The sequence below is a fragment of the Tinamus guttatus genome, unplaced genomic scaffold (assembly GCF_059628265.1).
Source record: "Tinamus guttatus ecotype Peru unplaced genomic scaffold, ASM5962826v1 Tinamus_guttatus_pri_ptg000078l, whole genome shotgun sequence".
NCBI classification, from domain to species: domain Eukaryota; kingdom Metazoa; phylum Chordata; class Aves; order Tinamiformes; family Tinamidae; genus Tinamus; species Tinamus guttatus.
The window spans coordinates 683,138-700,777 of NW_028288612.1; the positions used below are offsets into that span (position 1 = coordinate 683,138).

The 17,640-nt window shown below is 66.1% G+C and overlaps 2 protein-coding genes across 3 annotated transcripts in view; one reads left to right on the plus strand and one right to left on the minus strand.

The window, feature by feature from the left end:
* The window catches only part of AGAP3 (ArfGAP with GTPase domain, ankyrin repeat and PH domain 3), a 113,497-nt gene that overhangs the window by 67,860 nt on the left and 27,997 nt on the right, over positions 1 to 17,640 (minus strand). For both annotated transcript variants that reach the window (XM_088519951.1, XM_088519952.1), the window contains exons 2-5: positions 7,865 to 7,923; positions 1,693 to 1,780; positions 1,470 to 1,555; positions 985 to 1,126 (exon numbers count right to left, since the gene is read on the minus strand). In XM_088519951.1, the coding sequence (XP_088376077.1) occupies positions 985 to 1,126; positions 1,470 to 1,555; positions 1,693 to 1,780; positions 7,865 to 7,923 (375 nt within the window). The remainder of the gene's footprint in view (positions 1 to 984; positions 1,127 to 1,469; positions 1,556 to 1,692; positions 1,781 to 7,864; positions 7,924 to 17,640) is intronic.
* The window catches only part of LRRC61 (leucine rich repeat containing 61), a 275,533-nt gene that overhangs the window by 19,027 nt on the left and 238,866 nt on the right, over positions 1 to 17,640 (plus strand). The window lies entirely within an intron of this gene.

Consider the following 17,640-nt stretch of genomic DNA (forward strand, 5'->3'; position numbering starts at 1 on the left):
TCCCTGCTCACATCCTCCATCCTTCGCTCTGTCTCTGTTGTTGCCTTTACATCCCAACAACCCCTCCAGCCCCAGGCATCACGAACCCTTCCTCCCTCCTGCCTCTGCTTTACCATCTACAGACAAAAGAGGCAACCGCCGTTCAGGTGTCCGGAACGCGGCGCGCTGCTGCCGCCGCCACCTCCGCGTCTCCCGCCGTGAAGCTCTGGGCAAAGCGCTTCCTGCAGCGCTCCCCGACCCCGCGCCGGGGCCTTTCCTCCCGGCAGCCCCTCTCCATCGGCAACTCCACTGCCCGGGCTCATTTTTGGTGCACACCTGGACCCCCGGGCACCCGCACCCCCTTGGTCGCTCTCTGTTCCCATTCCCACCTTCAGCCTCACGCTGCAGTGAGGTGACACTTGGCCTTATTGCTTCCTGCCTGGCTCCTGCTTGGGATCCCATGCTTGGAAGAAGAACGTGGAGGCTTATCCCAGGTTGCTGCTGCTCTTCTGCACATCCACACATGCACTGGCAGCACCTCACAGAAGATGATGCCCAACAACTCCAGGATGCTGGAAGCCAGCTATGATCCCCTCAAACCTTTCTTAGTGCAGGTTGCCCCAGGAAGACACACAGCGATGCACTGGCAGGAAAACCTGGGCTCTGACTCCTGCCCCTGCCTCAGCCACTGCAGGATGCAAGCAGGACTGCAGGAAGAAGGGAAATCCAAGATGTTCATGGATTTCAAAGAAGAAGGTGGCTCAGTGGGAGGTAAGCACAGTTCTCCTTAGGAAGAAATGTGCTGAAATGGACTTTTTCAACATTTACAGCACCTTAAAACAGGGACCTGAAAATAGCTCTGTCCCAAATGCTGCTTACCAGTGCCAGAGGAGCAGACCAAGCAGCTCCTACAACCCGCAGCGACGCGCCGAGGGCTGCAGCGAGACACAGCACCCCCTGCTCACCGAGGGAGGACTGCGGACCGCGGCAGCTCCCGGCTCTCACCTTGGGTGCCCACCAGCACCATCGGCACCTCCGCCGTGTTCCGGTAGCTGCAGAGCCGCAGGTAGTAGTTATACACTGTCTGGAAGCTGATTTCATCCTCCAGGCTGAAGACAAACACCACGGCATCGACCCAGGCGGCAAACTGCAGGAGACGGCAGCGGTTAGGGAGCAGGGCAGCGTCCCGGGCCCGTGCACAGGAGCAGCAGCACCGCGGCTGCGCGGGAGGCCGCAGCTGGGCACGAGCTCCTCAGCGTCGCAGCGACGCAGCCACAGGGGAAGGCAGCCCCCCACACAGGCCCTGCCCTTGCTAAGAACTTCTCAGTCTCCATCACGGAGTCTCCCCACCTGTTGTTCACAACCTTGCATTTATCTATCCCAGAGCTTCTCCCCAGAGAAGAGCGAGGCCAGTTCCTTCTCCAGGAACTCTCTAATCCTTCTGGCACGGCAGGGACTGGAAGGGGTCTCACGAGGTACACATCTCCTACCTGCAGTTCAGGGGGGCCCCCTTCATCGCGAATCAGCAGCAAGTAACTCTGGCCATCCACTACAATCTCCTTCTTAAATCGGCCACCTGGGAACAAAGCAGAGCAGCCGGTCACGGGGGAGCAGGAGGCGCGGGAGCGAGGGGGGACACCCGCAGACACCAGGGAGGCTGCAGAGCCCCCGGGCCGCGGGGAGCGCTCGGGAACGGCCCGCGCCACGACCCACCTTCCGGAGACTCCTCCTGCACGTAGGTGCCGGTCAGGTAGCGGTGCACCAGGGCCGACTTGCCGCTGGACAGGTTGCCCACGATGCCCTGCGATAGAGGCAAGCGTGAGGCAGCGCCTGCTAGCCCAGCGCCCGCCCTGCACGGTGGGGACACCGCGAGAGCGGCCGCCAACGCGAACCGCCGGGCGCGGAGCAGCGGGTGCCGGGCCCAGCCGCGCTCCGGGGATGCTGAGGAGGTTCCTTCCCTTCCAGAGCAGGGCGAGCGCAAGGGAACGCAGGGCCCGCTCTCCTGCGGCTCTCCCGCTCTCGAGGGACACTCGCTCCCAGGGCACAGCCAGTGCACGAGCGGAACAGCTCCCCTCCCCACCGCGTGCCGGGTTCCCGGGGGCTTTAGCTCCCGGCGCGGCACCGGCACGAAGCGCTGGAGCGCGGAGCGCGGCCGAGCACTCGCTGCAGCCACCCTCGGGCACCAGCAGCAAGGCCCTTTGCTGTGGCAAGGCGCACCCGGGGGCTGGCAGCACTGCCCAGCACCGGGGCTGCCCGGGGCTCCGCACACTGCCCCTGCCAGCGGCTCCCGACACTGCCTGGGTTTTATCCGGCTTGGAATGCACCGGGCTACTCAAGGAATGCAGCTGCCTGAGCAGCACGACCAGTTTCTTTTCCTAATGTCAACACTTTCCCAGTGCCTTAAAAGATCTCCAGTGCTTGAGAGGGCAAGGAATGCAAGCGGGCTTGCCTGTTGATGGATAGCGCTCGTGGAAAAGGGGCATTTTCTCCCACCCTTTCAACGCACCCGGCCCGGAGTGACGGGTGACCATTGCAGAGCTACCGGCAGCGCGTGGCGGAGTGGGACCCGGTGCAGCCCTGCCCCGTGCGGCGCCAAGGCTGTGCCAGGCTGCTCCGCGCGGACGGGCACTCCGAGCGCCCAAGCGCTTCCTCCACGGGCCGGCGCACACCGGCCCCGCGGCGAAGGCGGCGGCAGCTCCGCACCAGCCACGGCCGGGAGCCGCGGCCACGGCGCAGCGCACGGGGGCCAGCCCGGCTGCCCCCCGCCAGCAGCTCCCTGCAGGGAGGCAGCCCGTCACCTCCTCCGGCCCCGTGCCCGCGGCGCGGTGCTGCTCGTGCAGCAGTGCCAGCTGCAGGGCACCCTGCACCTCCTCCTGCCCCGTGACCGCAGCGCGGTGCTGCTCGTGCATGGCAGTGCCAGCTGCAGGGCACCCTGCACCTCCTCCGGCCCCGTGCCCGCGGCGCGGTGCTGCTCGTGCATGGCAGTGCCAGCTGCAGGGCGCCCGTCACCTCCTCCGGCCCCGTGCCCGCGGCGCGGTGCTGCTCGTGCATGGCAGTGCCAGCTGCAGGGCACCCTGCACCTCCTCCGGCCCCGTGCCCGCGGCGCGGTGCTGCTCGTGCATGGCAGTGCCAGCTGCAGGGCACCCGTCACCTCCTCCTGCCCCGTGCCCGCGGCACGGTGCTGCTCGTGCAGCAGTGCCAGCTGCAGGGCACCCTGCACCTCCTCCTGCCCCGTGCCCGCAGCGCGGTGCTGCTCGTGCATGGCAGTGCCAGCTGCAGGGCACCCTGCACCTCCTCCGGCCCCGTGCCCGCGGCACGGTGCTGCTCGTGCAGCAGTGCCAGCTGCAGGGCACCCGTCACCTCCTCCTGCCCCGTGCCCGCGGCGCGGTGCTGCTCGTGCATGGCAGTGCCAGCTGCAGGGCACCCTGCACCTCCTCCGGCCCCGTGCCCGCGGCGCGGTGCTGCTCGTGCAGCAGTGCCAGCTGCAGGGCACCCGTCACCTCCTCCTGCCCCGTGCCCGCGGCGCGGTGCTGCTCGTGCATGGCAGTGCCAGCTGCAGGGCACCCGTCACCTCCTCCGGCCCCGTGCCCGCGGCACGGTGCTGCTCGTGCAGCAGTGCCAGCTGCAGGGCACCCTGCACCTCCTCCGGCCCCAGACCGTGCGCCCCGCACTCCCGCACACGTGTCCTGGGGCAGATGCTTGAGCCTCCAGTGCTCACATTCAGCACTCGCCCATACTGCCCTGTGCAGCCCCCCGTTTGGGGGCCTCCCTGTCACTCACGTGTCCTCTTTGCCCCTCTGGCTGAAACAAGACTTCTTTTGATCCAGGATACCATCCATCCAAATGTTCCTACACGCATCCTCCTCTCATGTCCCCAGATCTGGCTAGGATGGGCTTTGAGGATTTCTTACTGCAGCGGGATTTTACAGGAAAGCTACGAGATCAGAACCAACCGCAGTCATCCCCACACGGGCTCTCCAGCCGGGCCCGACACCCGCCGCACGTTCACCACGGCCCCGCGGCAGGCGCACGCGAACGTCACCGCTCCCGGGACGCTCCTCCCCGGCAGTGCGCCCTTCCCGCAGCCTCTATCGGGCCGGACCGCTCCATTTGCAGGGGACGCAGGGGGTCCCGGCGCTGCCTGGCCCAGCAGCTCTGCACCGCTGCTAGGCAGACGGGCACAGCTCTGTGCAGGAACCCCGGGCAGGAACACGGCACCTTCAGGAGGAAAAGCATAGAACTGAAAAACACCGTCACTACTTCCACATGCAAAGAGCATGCATGAAACAACACCCATCCTCACAGACATTAAAACCCCCAGTGCTATTATTTTCCTCCAAGTGTTGCACGGATATAAGTGACCAGGCACAACATACAACAGTATCAGAGCTCTGCACTTGTCTCCTGTTACGGGAAGAGCCCTTGGACTGCAGAGAGCCCTGAGTCCCAACGTGCAGACGTGTCACCCGACTCGGGGCGCGGGGCTGCAGCGGAGGGTGGTGCCCGGGCGCAGCCCCCATGCGGTGAGTGCCCGTGCGCAGCGCGGCGAGCTCGGCCCTGCCGCCACGCGGGCCCGGAGCCCTCGGCACGCTGCCCACGCAGCGCACGCGTGTTCGCGGGCACCGAGAGCCACCCGAGCCAGCGCGGCCCGGGAGCAGCGGGCAGCAGGGCAGAGCGGCTGGGAGCATCGGAGCTGGTGTGGCCACCAAAGGTGCGTGCCCAGCCCTCCGCAGGCACACGGATGAGGTGGGTGAGTAAGGGAGGGAGTGAGTCACCATCGGGCACGCGTTCCAGCTCTGAAGCCGCTGCAAACAGCGCTGCTCCGCACTGCTGCGCAGGCGCTGCCCTCGGAGGGGACCCCGGCGCAGCGGCACCGCAGCGGGCGCTCACGGCCACGGGGCCTCGCTGAAGGACAGGGGACACGGCCCTGCTGCCTCGGTGCCGCCTGTGCACAGGGGACACGGCCCTGCTGCCTCCGTGCCACTTGTGCACATGCCACCCACGGTGAGCGAGCAGCGGTACCAGAACTCCAAGAAGCCAAACTAGGAAGTGCGGAAAAACTCGCTCTCATGGGCATGTCTGGGCCAAGCGCGCTACTGCCAGATCTGTCACCTGCAACAACAATTAAAGATGATATAGAGCACATTTAGACAGAGGAGAATAAGTACAAGACTGCAGACTTTCGAGATTACATGCACATGCTTTGGGAGCCAAGTAATCTGTGAACACAGAAGGGTGCCAGGAGTGCTGTGTAGTGTCACCAATGCAGGGAACGGCTCCTTCCTCCAGTCGAACCTGCAATTAACAGCAGCACAAACCGGGTGGGACACAAAGAGGAAGAGCCCAGGAAGAGGCTGTGGAAACAGGGCACGGAGCGGCAGCAAGAGAGCTTCAGTGTCACCCCCGGGGCAGCCTCTGCAGCTCCACGGAAACCTCTGCACAAGCGTCCGCAGGGAGAAGGAGGGAACGGCTCCTGCCTCCGCGCGCACCGGGAAGAGCAGGCGCTGCCGGCGGGAGCAACCCCAGCACCGGGCACCGCTCCGTGCCCGACGAGGACACCAACTCTTGCCAGGAGCAGCAGATCTTATCAGACCAACTGTGAGCAGAGAGGCCTCCGGGCAGAGCAAGCGAACTTCAAGATAACACTCGGCTGGGAAACGCAGCTCGGAGTTTGGCTTCAGCACATCCAGGTATGGGAAAGTTTATGCAGGGCGCACGTAAGCACTGACCGCTCGTGGTGCGAACTGGAACACCAGTGAGGGATGAGACAGCCAGCTCCAGCAGGAGAGGCAACAGGAATCGCTTCATTCCCCCGGAGCAGCGAGGGCAGGGAGCTGCAGGGAGCGTTTACGTGCCATAAAACCTCCGCTTCCAACTCCGGCAGATTCTGGGCGCCAGCGGGATGGCAAACAGCGGCACGTGGGGGACCCGCCGTGCTCCCCGCCGGGCGCAGAGCCACCCCGGAGCCGCTCGGCAGCGCGGACCGCACACAGCAAAGGGCTGGGCCGTCCCGCGGGGCTCCACCGCCGCGAGAGCGGAGGCGCGAGGGGAACAGCTGGAAACTGGAAGTGAGAAGCTCCTGGAAACGTCCCTGCAAAGCTCCGCACACCTGGGGGATCCGCGGAGCCAGCGGGCGGTTTCCCCAGCACCGCAGTGTGTCTGCGGCCCTGCGCGATGCTCCTGCAAAGAGAATCCCTTGCAGAGAGAAGAGCCTCATCGCGACCCAACGGGCTCCAGGCTGCTAACCGGATCAGGACCTGGAAAAGCCTCAAGATTTTTAGGAAGGACTGTATCAGCTGGATAAAACTTGGGAGCAAGAGGTTCCAAGAGGTTCCAAGAACATAGAGAAAAGATCGCGTTCATTGAGAAACAGCAAAGAGCTTCAGGTTTGTTCAGGCTGCAGCACAGCTTTGCAGCCTGGAGACTGTTAAAGTGACAAAAAGCAATAAACAGAGTAACTGCAAGAATATTTCTGAACAGGCACACAAGCCAAGGAACAAGCAAACCAGATACAAAACTAGCAAATGAAGATTCAAAATCTAATTTTAATTTTATTTTACTTCAAGTAAGAAAAAATGTGGCAGAATGTTCCTTGCATGTTTTGTGAAAAGGTTTCTTGATACGCAGATGAATGCTGAAAAAAATTAACCTTAAAAGGGCTGAAGGGAGACATGCCAGCAGCCTCCAAAGAAGTTAAGGGCTGCCACGAAGAGCGCGAGGAGGATGAATCACGGGATCGGCTCGAGGCGCCCAAGAAGGAGCCAGCACACGAGTGTGGAGGGGCCGGGTCCCGCAGCGGCAGCGTCTGCAGCACCGTGCGGGGCTCCCGCGTCGCCCCTCGCGCCAGCGCAGACCCTGTGTCCTGTCCCCGCTGCGGGAGCCCCCGCGGTGCCGCGGCCCTGCCGGAGCGGAGCCCTGTCCCGTCCCCGCTGTGCCATAGGCTGCGCGAGGCGAGCAGCGAGGGCAGGGACTCCGCAGAGCTGCCCGGACGCCGGGGCCCCTCTCCTGGGTCTTTGCTCAGCGGCGAGCTGGGCTGCGGCAGCGGGACCCCTGCGAGGCGCCACGTCCGCGTCTGATGCTCACCCCAACGGCCACGGCTGGAAAACCCTCCCGTGCCAACAAAGAGCAGGAGCTGCATCTGTTTCACAGCACGAACCCCAGCAGCGAGCGCAGCCGTCAGGGCCATCGCTGCCGGCGGCACCGCGAGCCCGTCACAGCCTGGGGTGGCCAAGGAGCGCGGGGAGCACCGGGAAGGAGCAGATGTGCAGGAGGCTGCACGCGAGGAGACGCGCGGTGTCGGCGCGGGCAGGACCTGGGAGACGTGCGGTGTCAGAGCACGTGCAGGACGTGGGAGACGCACGGTGCTGGTGCACACGCAGGACCCGGGAGACGCGCGGTGCCGGAGCACGCGCAGGACCTGGGAGATGCACAGTGCTGGAGCACGCACAGGACCCGGGAGACGCACAGTGCCGGAGCACGTGCAGGACCTGGGAGATGCACAGTGCCGGAGCACGTGCAGGACGTGGGAGACGCACGGTGCTGGTGCACACGCAGGACCCGGGAGACGCGCGGTGCCGGAGCACGTGCAGGACCTGGGAGATGCACAGTGCCGGAGCACGTGCAGGACCTGCCTCCTGCCACGGGAGCTCCAGCCCTGCCGGCCGGAGCGGCGCAGGGGACAACGGCTCCGCCATGGCCAGCTGGAAGGGGCCGGAGGGCAAACACTGCCCTTGGACCTCCACATCCGAGTGCCGTTAGACAACGTCTCCCCGAGAAACCCTCTCCCTTCCTCCGCACGTTCGGTTCAGCCACGTTAAAAGGGGGTTTCCTTAGGGATTTGGAGAAGCAAGGGAGCCCCGGGAAGGCCCGAGTCAGCAGTACTCACCACCTTCAGCTCCGGCACTGAGCGGCTCAGGGTCCATTCCTGGCTGTTCACGAAGGAATCTGCGGAAGGGAGAGAGCAGACGTGAGAGCAGGGCAGGGGGACCCGGCCTCCCCGAGCGCCGCTCCGCCACGAGGACACCCGTGCGGGGACCGTCCCCTGCCCCGAGCGCGGCCACCCGGGGGTCAGAGCGGCCCCTTCCTGCGGGCCCCCCGCAGGGGCCGTGGACCCGACCGAGGGCGCGCGGATGGGAGCGCTCCGGCCGTGCCGACGTCCCGACGCCGCACGCAGCGAGCACGAGGCTCCCATCGAGGCTCCCATCCATTTCCTTGAGTGATGGCGAGCGCAGTTAATTGTTTTTATGTTATGCAATTTGCAGAACTTTGTGAAGGTTGTAACAGTCAAGAACCTCTTTGAGCAGCCCTAGAAATACGCTCTCTCCTGCCAAGGAAATCACAAATACTTAATTTACATCCACACAATCCCTAGGAGCGGGTCTGAAACCGACTTGCCAAGAAAAACCAGACACACAGGAGGAGCAGCAAGAGCCCGAGAACCTCTTGAATAACAAAATTAGCCAGCAGCCGCTCCTAGCAAAGCCCCAGTGCTGTGTGCCCTGCAAGAGGAAGTGCATCCTACATCCCAAGCTGGAATGGCAGGAAGGTGGGGGGCAGATCAGAAGAGCAGCATTTGCTCTTTCTTCTCTGCATAAAAATAATACGTGTTTTTGGAAAGCGGAAACCTACGAGAGCATTGCGTCCTCAAGGGTGCGTAATGGAAGCACCGAGCCCAGCGCCACGAACTACTGCAGAAATCGAAAACGCAGATGGTTTCAAGAAGGGATCAGGCAAATCCAGAGGGCTCAACCACCAGCAGCATTTAAACCAACTGCTGGGGTGCAGCCCCGCTCGCAACGTCACCGTGGCCGCAACGGGGACACGGGCTGGGGACGAGGACGCTCCGCACGCGGCTCCCGCTGCGGTCCCCGCGGGAGCCCCGTCCCGGCGGCCGTGGGCACGGCAGGACGCGGGCCCGCACCGCGCGCAGGGCGCACGCTCTCACTGTTAGCGCTCTGCTGGGGACAGGGCGGCTGCACGCCGCAGTATCTCACTGCCTCCACAGTTTTGTTCCTCTGGCACAATGAAAATCTGGCCAAAGGCTTTTCCTGGGGGTGCCTGAATGCAGCACGAGTAACGTTCAGCAGTGCCCAGGCTCCCCAGGGCGACCCAGGGAGCGCAGCTCCTCTCCTGCCGCTGTCCGTCCCGGCAGGCTCGGGACGGAGGGACCGTCGGGTTCCTGCTCAACGTGTCCCATTATAACCCGGATCAGATGCTCCTTAGCAGCAGCCCCAGGTTTAGCAGCGCCGGCCTCTGGGTAACGGCGCCTGAGTAATTGCAACACGATGCCAACGTAACTGCAGCCACTCGTGCAAGACATTAAACGTTATCGACGTGCCGCTCGCAGCCACGGGTGCCTCTGTGAACTCGGTGCTGACCAGCAGCGGCCGGGAGCACCCGCTGCCCTTGTGCCCCGTTCCGATAACGTCCCCGGATGCTGCCGGCCCTCCCTCGGACTGAACCCCTCCAGCACCCCGAGCACGGCCGCAGGCTGCACCGCTGCGCCCCGCCGTTCCGCACCGCGCAGTCCGGCCCTCCGAGGGCTGCTCCGCGCGGCGGCCTCGCTGCCTCCCGCCCGGCGCCCGCGCTGCCGCGTAGCGCGCTCCCAACGCACGGCGGGAGGGCGAGCGGCCGTGATGGAGGGATGGAGAGCGGCCCTAATGGCGGGACGGCGAGCGGCCTTAACAGCGGGATGGAGAGCGGCCTTAACAGCGGGATGGAGAGCGGCCCTAACGGCGGGACGGCGAGCGGCTGTGATGAGTGGATGGAGAGCAGCCCTGATGTGGGGAAGGAGGGCGGCCCTGACGGCCAGGCCCACACGACCGCAGCGGCTGACCCGTCCGGCTGCGAGCGCTGCCCTGCAGCCGTCCCGGTGAAGACGTGGCCCCTCTCAAGACACGCGGCTGCCGGCAGCGTTCGGAGAGACCCGTCTGCAACTGCACAGACTGTGACCCAGTATCCGTGAGAGCGAGCGCTTAGAGACCAGGCGACAAAAGCAGCAAATGCTAAGGCAGAAGTGCCCTTGAAGATACAAATTCCTTCAAAATCTTCTGGAAAATTACCAGAATTGCAGAGGGGTCTGTTCCATTGCTGTCCACATCCAAAGCCACGGTCACAATGTCAGCATCAGGAGGCCTTTGCTGCATCTGCCCCCTGCCAGAGGGCACAGCCTCCCATTCATAAACTCCCTACGAACCTCTTCCTCCGAAAACATCCTCTGCCCATGACGGAGACTCCACCATGACTTGGTTGGCCACCCCGATGGGCACGTTCCCACAGGGACATGCACGGTGCTCCGTGACCCACCCGGGCACCTCATCCTCCCGCCCCGAGAGCGGCACCGGGCGCCTCGTCGGACCCGCGGCCCCTGGAGACACCTGGACCGGCCCCTGCAGCCCCTCGTGCAGAAGGACCCTGCTCAAGAGAAGCATTTCAGCCGAGTTTCCCCTGCGCTCCGACTACTGGCACTAACTGACTGCTCTTCAGGTCTAGCTTCAGACTCATAGAATTGTTATGGTTGGAAGAGACCTTCAAGATCATCGAGTCCAACCATAAACCCTTCAACATCATTTACGAACTGTAAATCTTTCAACTGTAGATGAGTTTCATGCAGACAGCTTTGAGACTATTCAATTGCCTCCTGAAAGCTGAAACTCTGCAAAACCAGAAGGCTTTAGAGTCAGCTTCCCCAACTTCCTGCGTTAGCAATGCACTACGAGCACAGATACACCCCGGCACTTGTTAAACACCAAGGGGAGAGCCTTTGCTCTTATCACCAAAAAGAGGACCAACCAAGAAGAAATATAAATGCGTCTGGCTGCATCGGCCGGCAGCTCGTAGCACTGCGCTGTGTTCCTCCCCCAGGGCTGGTCCGGGAAGAGGGACCCGGAACAGGACACGGGGTCCTCAGCATCGCCCAACGCCATGGAGCCATCGCTGACACCCTCTGCGCGAGCCCAGGGGACGGCCGGCTCACGGCCGAGCACAACCCGCTCGGACTGTTCAAGACACGGCAACAGAGTCTTTCAAACGACTCGCGCTGGCTGACGAGCTGTTTTCACAAAATGATTATTCCGCTCTCCACGTCACAGACTTCCTTTCTGCCATCACGCAAGAGGACCCGTGCGGGCCACGCTGGCATCCGGGTACCCTCTCGCCAGGCCCGCTGCATCCGCTCGCAGGCCCAAACGCGCCGCCAGGTCGAGCCCCAGGGACCCTGCGTACGAGGAGGCACCTCCACCAGCCGGTCCTCATGCCATCCTGCAGCAGGATCCTCTCATTGAGTCAGGTTTTTGCACTTGCTTTTCTCATCTGCCAGGATCTTCTCGCAGCAAATGGGAAGAGCAGGTGTGTGCGGGAGTGCGTGGACGAAATCTGCAGTTTGGCAGGATAGCACCTCAAGAACTGTTTCTCAACCGCCCAAAACAGCCACAGGCCAAGTAACCTGTCGAGAAAAGCCCACACAACTCGCTGATGTCAGCTTTGTCCATTCCACGTGTTCAGCATTTGCTAGTTAAATGCGGCATATGTCGTTCCCTGAATTTAATTAGCACAAGCTCTCTCAGCAGGGCATTCTGCGCTGGGCACGCGCGTGCATCGCTGCGCACAGCGGGAGCTCCGCGGGGGCCGCCAGGCCGGCGCGCGCCGTGACGGACACGGGGCTGTCCCGCTCCCCTGACGGACACGGGGCTGTCCCGCTCCCCTGACGGACACGAGGCTGTCCCGCTCCCCTGACGGACGCGGGGCTGTCCCGCTCCCCTGACGGACACGGGGCTGTCCTGTTCCCCTGACGGACACGGGGCTGTCCCGCAGCCCTGACGGACACGGGGCTGTCCCGCTGCCCTGACGGACGCGGGGCTGTCCCGCAGCCCTGACGGACACGGGGCTGTCCCGCAGCCCTGACGGACACGGGGCTGTCCCGCTGCCCTGACGGACACGGGGCTGTCCCGCTCCCCTGACGGACACGGGGCTGTCCTGTTCCCCTGACGGACGCGGGGCTGTCCCGCTCCCCTGACGGACACGAGGCTGTCCCGCTCCCCTGACGGACGCGGGGCTGTCCCGCAGCCCTGACGGACGCGGGGGTGTCCCGCTCCCCTGACGGACGCGGGGCTGTCCCGCTCCCCTGACGGACACGGGGCTGTCCCGGTGCCCTGACGGACGCGGGGCTGTCCCGGTGCCCTGACGGACGCGGGGCTGTCCCGCAGCCCTGACGGACGCGGGGCTGTCCCGCTGCCCTGACGGACACGGGGCTGTCCCGCTCCCCTGACGGACACGGGGCTGTCCCGCTGCCCTGACGGACACGGGGGTGTCCCGCTGCCCTGACGGACGCGGGGCTGTCCCGCTCCCCTGACGGACACGGGGGTGTCCCGCTGCCCTGACGGACGCGGGGCTGTCCCGCTGCCCTGACGGACGCGGGGCTGTCCCGCTCCCCTGACGGACGCGGGGCTGTCCCGCTCCCCTGACGGACACGGGGGTGTCCCGCTCCCCTGACGGACGCGGGGCTGTCCCGCTCCCCTGACGGACGCGGGGCTGTCCCGGTGCCCTGACGGACGCGGGGCTGTCCCGCTGCCCTGACGGACACGGGGGTGTCCCGCTGCCCTGACGGACGCGGGGCTGTCCCGGTGCCCTGACGGACACGAGGCTGTCCCGCTGCCCTGACGGACACGGGGCTGTCCCGCTCCCCTGACGGACGCGGGGCTGTCCCGCTCCCCTGACAGACGCGGGGCTGTCCCGCTGCCCTGACGGACACGAGGCTGTCCCGCTCCCCTGACGGACACGGGGCTGTCCCGCTCCCCTGACGGACACGAGGCTGTCCCGCTCCCCTGACGGACGCGGGGCTGTCCCGTTCCCCTGACGGACGCGAGGCTGTCCCGCTCCCCTGACGGACACGGGGCTGTCCCGCTCCCCTGACGGACACGGGGCTGTCCCGCTCCCCTGACGGACGCGGGGCTGTCCCGCTGCCCTGACGGACGCGGGGCTGTCCCGCTCCCCTGACGGACGCGGGGCTGTCCCGCTGCCCTGACGGACACGAGGCTGTCCCGCTCCCCTGACGGACACGGGGGTGTCCCGCTCCCCTGACGGACGCGGGGGTGTCCCGTTCCCCTGACGGACACGGGGCTGTCCTGCAGCCCTGATGGACGCGGGGCTGTCCCGCTGCCCTGACGGACACGGGGCTGTCCCGCTGCCCTGACGGACGCGGGGCTGTCCCGCTGCCCTGACGGACACGGGGCTGTCCCGCTCCCCTGACGGACACGGGGCCGTCCCGTTCCCCTGACGGACGCGGGGCTGTCCCGCTCCCCTGACGGACGCGGGGGTGTCCCGTTCCCCTGACGGACACGGGGCTGTCCTGCAGCCCTGATGGACGCGGGGCTGTCCCGCTGCCCTGACGGACACGGGGCTGTCCCGCTGCCCTGACGGACGCGGGGCTGTCCCGCTGCCCTGACGGACACGGGGCTGTCCCGCTGCCCTGACGGACGCGGGGTTGTCCCGCTCCCCTGACGGACACGGGGCTGTCCCGCTCCCCTGACGGACACGGGGCCGTCCCGTTCCCCTGACGGACGCGGGGCTGTCCCGCTGCCCTGACGGACGCGGGGTTGTCCCGCTCCCCTGACGGACACGGGGCTGTCCCGCTCCCCTGACGGACACGGGGCCGTCCCGTTCCCCTGACGGACGCGGGGCTGTCCCGCTCCCCTGACGGACGCGGGGCCGTCCCGTTCCCCTGACGGACGCGGGGCTGTCCCGCAGCCCTGAAAGACGCGGGGCTGTCCCGCTCCCCTGCCGCCCCCGCCGCTCTCCTGGGGAACACGGGAGACAGCAACACCCTCCGTGCACCCGACCCCGGACACCGGAGCGGGTCCTCGCGGCGCCGCCTCCGCACCCAGCGCCCGGCCACAGGCCGTCGGCGGCCTCGTCTCCGTGGCACGAGACCCAGGCATGCGGCAAGGCGACCAGCCCGGCCCGGCCCTCAGAAGGAAGACTTGGGCCTGTTTTGTTGCTGCCCAAAAGCTTCCACCACGGAGATTCCCTAGAAGCTTCCACCACGGAGAGCCCTAACGCCGTGGAGATTCCCAGGCGCGGACGCTCCGTACTCAGAGAGCGCAGTCCCGTGTGGAGGCGCGGCAGAGCGGGTGTGTGAAGACCCTACGAGCAGCCGAGGTGCCCCGGGGCCCGCGGCAGGCGCTCCCGCACGCTGCCTCTCCCGGCTGCCTCTCCACGGTGTCTCCCGTGAGCCACGGACCCGAGCGCTGCTGTGCGGCAGGACGGCGCCGGCACCACGGGGGGAAGCGCAGGGCCCTCCGTCACGGCAGCACGTCCCACCGCACGGCCCACTCCAAAGCAGCCCAAGGGACTCAACCGTGCCAACGGCGACGCTCCTGCTGCTGCTCCAAGGCGAGGGGAGAACAGAGCTGACCCTGCACAGGCTGACCCGCTCATCGGGTGAAGTGGGGCAGGTTCACCGGCCCTGTGCCGGGAACAGCAAGTGCTGGACGCATTTGGACACCATACAGACAGCAACTAATAATTAACCAAGTCATTATCCAAGCCACCGTGGAACCAGCGTGGACACTGAAAGCCTGGGCACAAACCCAGCCCTGGACGCAGGGCAGAGGCCGCGCAAACAGAAGTGCCCGCACGAACCAAGTCCCAAAGGCCGCGGCTGCCTGCGCGCGCGGATGGAACGGCTGCGGTGCGGCACGCCTGGGCAGAGCCAGCCTTGATACCGACTCAATCCTGGCAATGCCGCCAGAGATTCCTGCACGTCGGGGACCACACGTTCAAGGCTCGTACGGTCGGAGAGCGCGGCCACCAGACAGCGTGAGCAGGATGTGATCCCAGCAAGGGTTCTCCCACCGGGACATAAATACTTTGCAGCAGTGAAGGGCGAGCATCTCGCACGTCTCTGGAAACAGGGCACGAACCCCAACTTGTGCTGGTTTCCCAGCTTTGCTGCACCAGGGGCCACCTGCCTCACCAGCCGGCGTCACGCGTTTTGCAGTGCGCGTACTTCGGAGGAGTCACGCGTTTCAACGCTCTCCTCGCCTGCTATTTCCAGCCCATGTTCCAAGACAGGCAGGCCCAAGGACACTACCAAGCTCCGTCTGCTCTGGCAGAGCTGGAAGGGGCCTGCTGAGGAGACACCCAGCAGAGCAGTGACCTCACGGGACAGCTCATCCACTGCCTTCCCCCCACGTGCTCTGCTGGGACCTACCTCGCCAGTAAAAACCTGCTCAGAATTGGTCTGGCTTCAGCTCCAGCTGTCTAATTCCCCAAGCAAAAGCAGGTTAAGATTGGAAGGACACAGCTACTCAAAACTCCCTCTTCATACAGACACCTGCAGACTGTAATCAGAGTGCCTCAATCTACCATGTTCATATGGAGAATCAGCCCGTTTGGATCCGCGTCTTGATAACTCTTTCCTTGGTATCCTCCAGACTTCTCGAGTGTGTCGGAATTGCAGACACGAGGCTGGGCTGAGCATGGAGCCAGGGGGCCCCCCACCTCCTCTCTGCTCCTTACCAACATTCCCAGCTAAGCTCAGGCAGGTACCGACAAGAGACGATACATATCATTATCTCCGGAATACACTATGCAAACCTTGCCTTATTAACTAAGAGCCCTCTGCTCCTCTCACGCGCCGTGCGCGAGTCCCCTGAACCACCACGAAGCGCGGAGCGGACCAGGGGAGGCCGGTCCGGCACGGGGCGCCGCGGAGCGCAGCCTCCCGCGCCGCGCAGGAGCGCCGGGGCCGGGTCCCGCTGCCCTGCACCGCGGCCACCCGCGGCGGCTCCCGGGAGCCCGTGCCCCCGCGCCCAGCGCCCACCCGGAGCGGGGCCGGACGCGTCGCTCTGGCCCGCGCCTGCGCTCCCTCGTGAGCGGCGCTCGGCTCCGTGCCGACACTGCTCTTGGGCCCCAAAGGCTCTCGCCGTCCCTCGCTATGTTTACAGAAATCCACGTCCCCCGTTGGCCTTCACTCTGCCCAACAAACATGAGCCCTTGAGCCCTTTCTTACGGACAAGTTCTCCGTCCTCCCCGCGGCCCTCCAGCCTTTCCCCATGCTCGGGCCAGGCCGAACCCTCCCTGAGCGGGGACCCAGCGTGGCCGGCGCCGTGCAGGGACGGGGCACGGCGCGGCGAGGTGGGCCGGGCAGGTGGGCACGGCGCAGCGCGGCGCCCGCGAGCCCAGCACACGCAGCGCTGCCCAGGCCCTGCAAGCGGGGCGGCAGCAGCGCCTGGGAGCCTGCCGGGGCTCACGCACCCCGCTCCTGCACAGGCTGCGAGTGCGGAGGGGCAGCAGCGCTGCAGCGGCCGCGGGATGGGGCAGGATGCTGCATCTAGGGAAATCCGGGCTAGAGGCCTCCGCGCCGGAGCCCGGGGACCACGCGCCCAGCAGGGGCTACAGGGCGTACGGAACAGCGCGAGGAGCGAGGCCCTGCTCTGCAGGCCGCACCCCACGGCCCGGGGGAGCCTGGACCGCGCGCGGGCAGCAGCGCAAACTGGCAGCAGCGCGAGCACCAAAGCGAGGGGTGGACCGCGGGCGGCCTCGTCCCCAGCGCTCCGCAGGCGTCGCGGAGCTGCCGGCAGAGCGGGAGCGCCGAGCCGGGCCCACGCGGCTGCTCCCCTGGGAACGCGGCTCCCTCCCGCCGGGACGCGGGCGGCAAGCAGGGACAGGCCCCGCGCGAGGGCAGGGCCCGGCCCTCCCGCCCGGGATACACCCGCATTCCCCAGCCGTGAGCGCAGCCTCCGCGGGCCTGGGAGCCTCCTCCCGCCGAGCCCGGCACCGGCCGGGCATCGTCCCCTCCCTCAGCACCGTCCCCGTGCTCCCCCTGCACGCACTGTCCCTGCGCTCCCTGCCATGCCCCCCGCACTGTCCCTGTGCTCCCTGCACTGTCCCTGCACTGCCCCTGTGCTCCCTCCTGTGCCCCCTGCACTGCCCCTGTGCTCCCTGCTGTGCCCCCTGCACTGTCCCTGTGCCCCCTGCACTGTCCCTGCACTGCCCCTGTGCTCCCTCCTGTGCCCCCTGCACTGCCCCTGTGCTCCCTGCTGTGCCCCCTGCACTGTCCCTGTGCCCCCTGCACTGTCCCTGCACTGCCCCTGTGCTCCCTCCTGTGCCCCCTGCACTGTCCCTGCGTTCCCTCCTGTGCCCTCTGTCCCTGCACTGTCCCTGTGCTCCCTCCTGTGCCCTCTGCCCCCGCGCTGTCCCTGTGCCCCCTGCACTGTCCTTGCACCGTCCCTGCACTCCCTGCTGTGCCCCCCACACTGTCCCTGTGCCCCCTGCACTGTCCCTGCACTGCCCCTGTGCTCCCTCCTGTGCCCCCTGCACTGTCCCTGCGCTCCCTCCTGTGCCCCCCACACTGTCCCTGCACTCCCTCCTGTGCCCCCTGCACTGTCCCTGTGCCCTCTGCCCCAGCACTGTCCCTGTGCCCTCTGTCCCCGCACTGTCCCTGTGCTCCCTCCTGCTCCCCCCTTCACCAGCAGCCCCCGGAGCAGTGCAGGCAGGAGGCCCACGAGCCGCCCTTCCCTGGTCCCCAGAGCAGCCGGGGCGGCACCTGGCTGGCACCGCTCGGGGTCCATGAGCGATCACAGACCCGCGGCCGGAGGGCGCCGCGAGCCCCGGTGACTGGGTGTCTGCTACCGAAGCGCCGCTCCTCCGGGAAGGCCACGG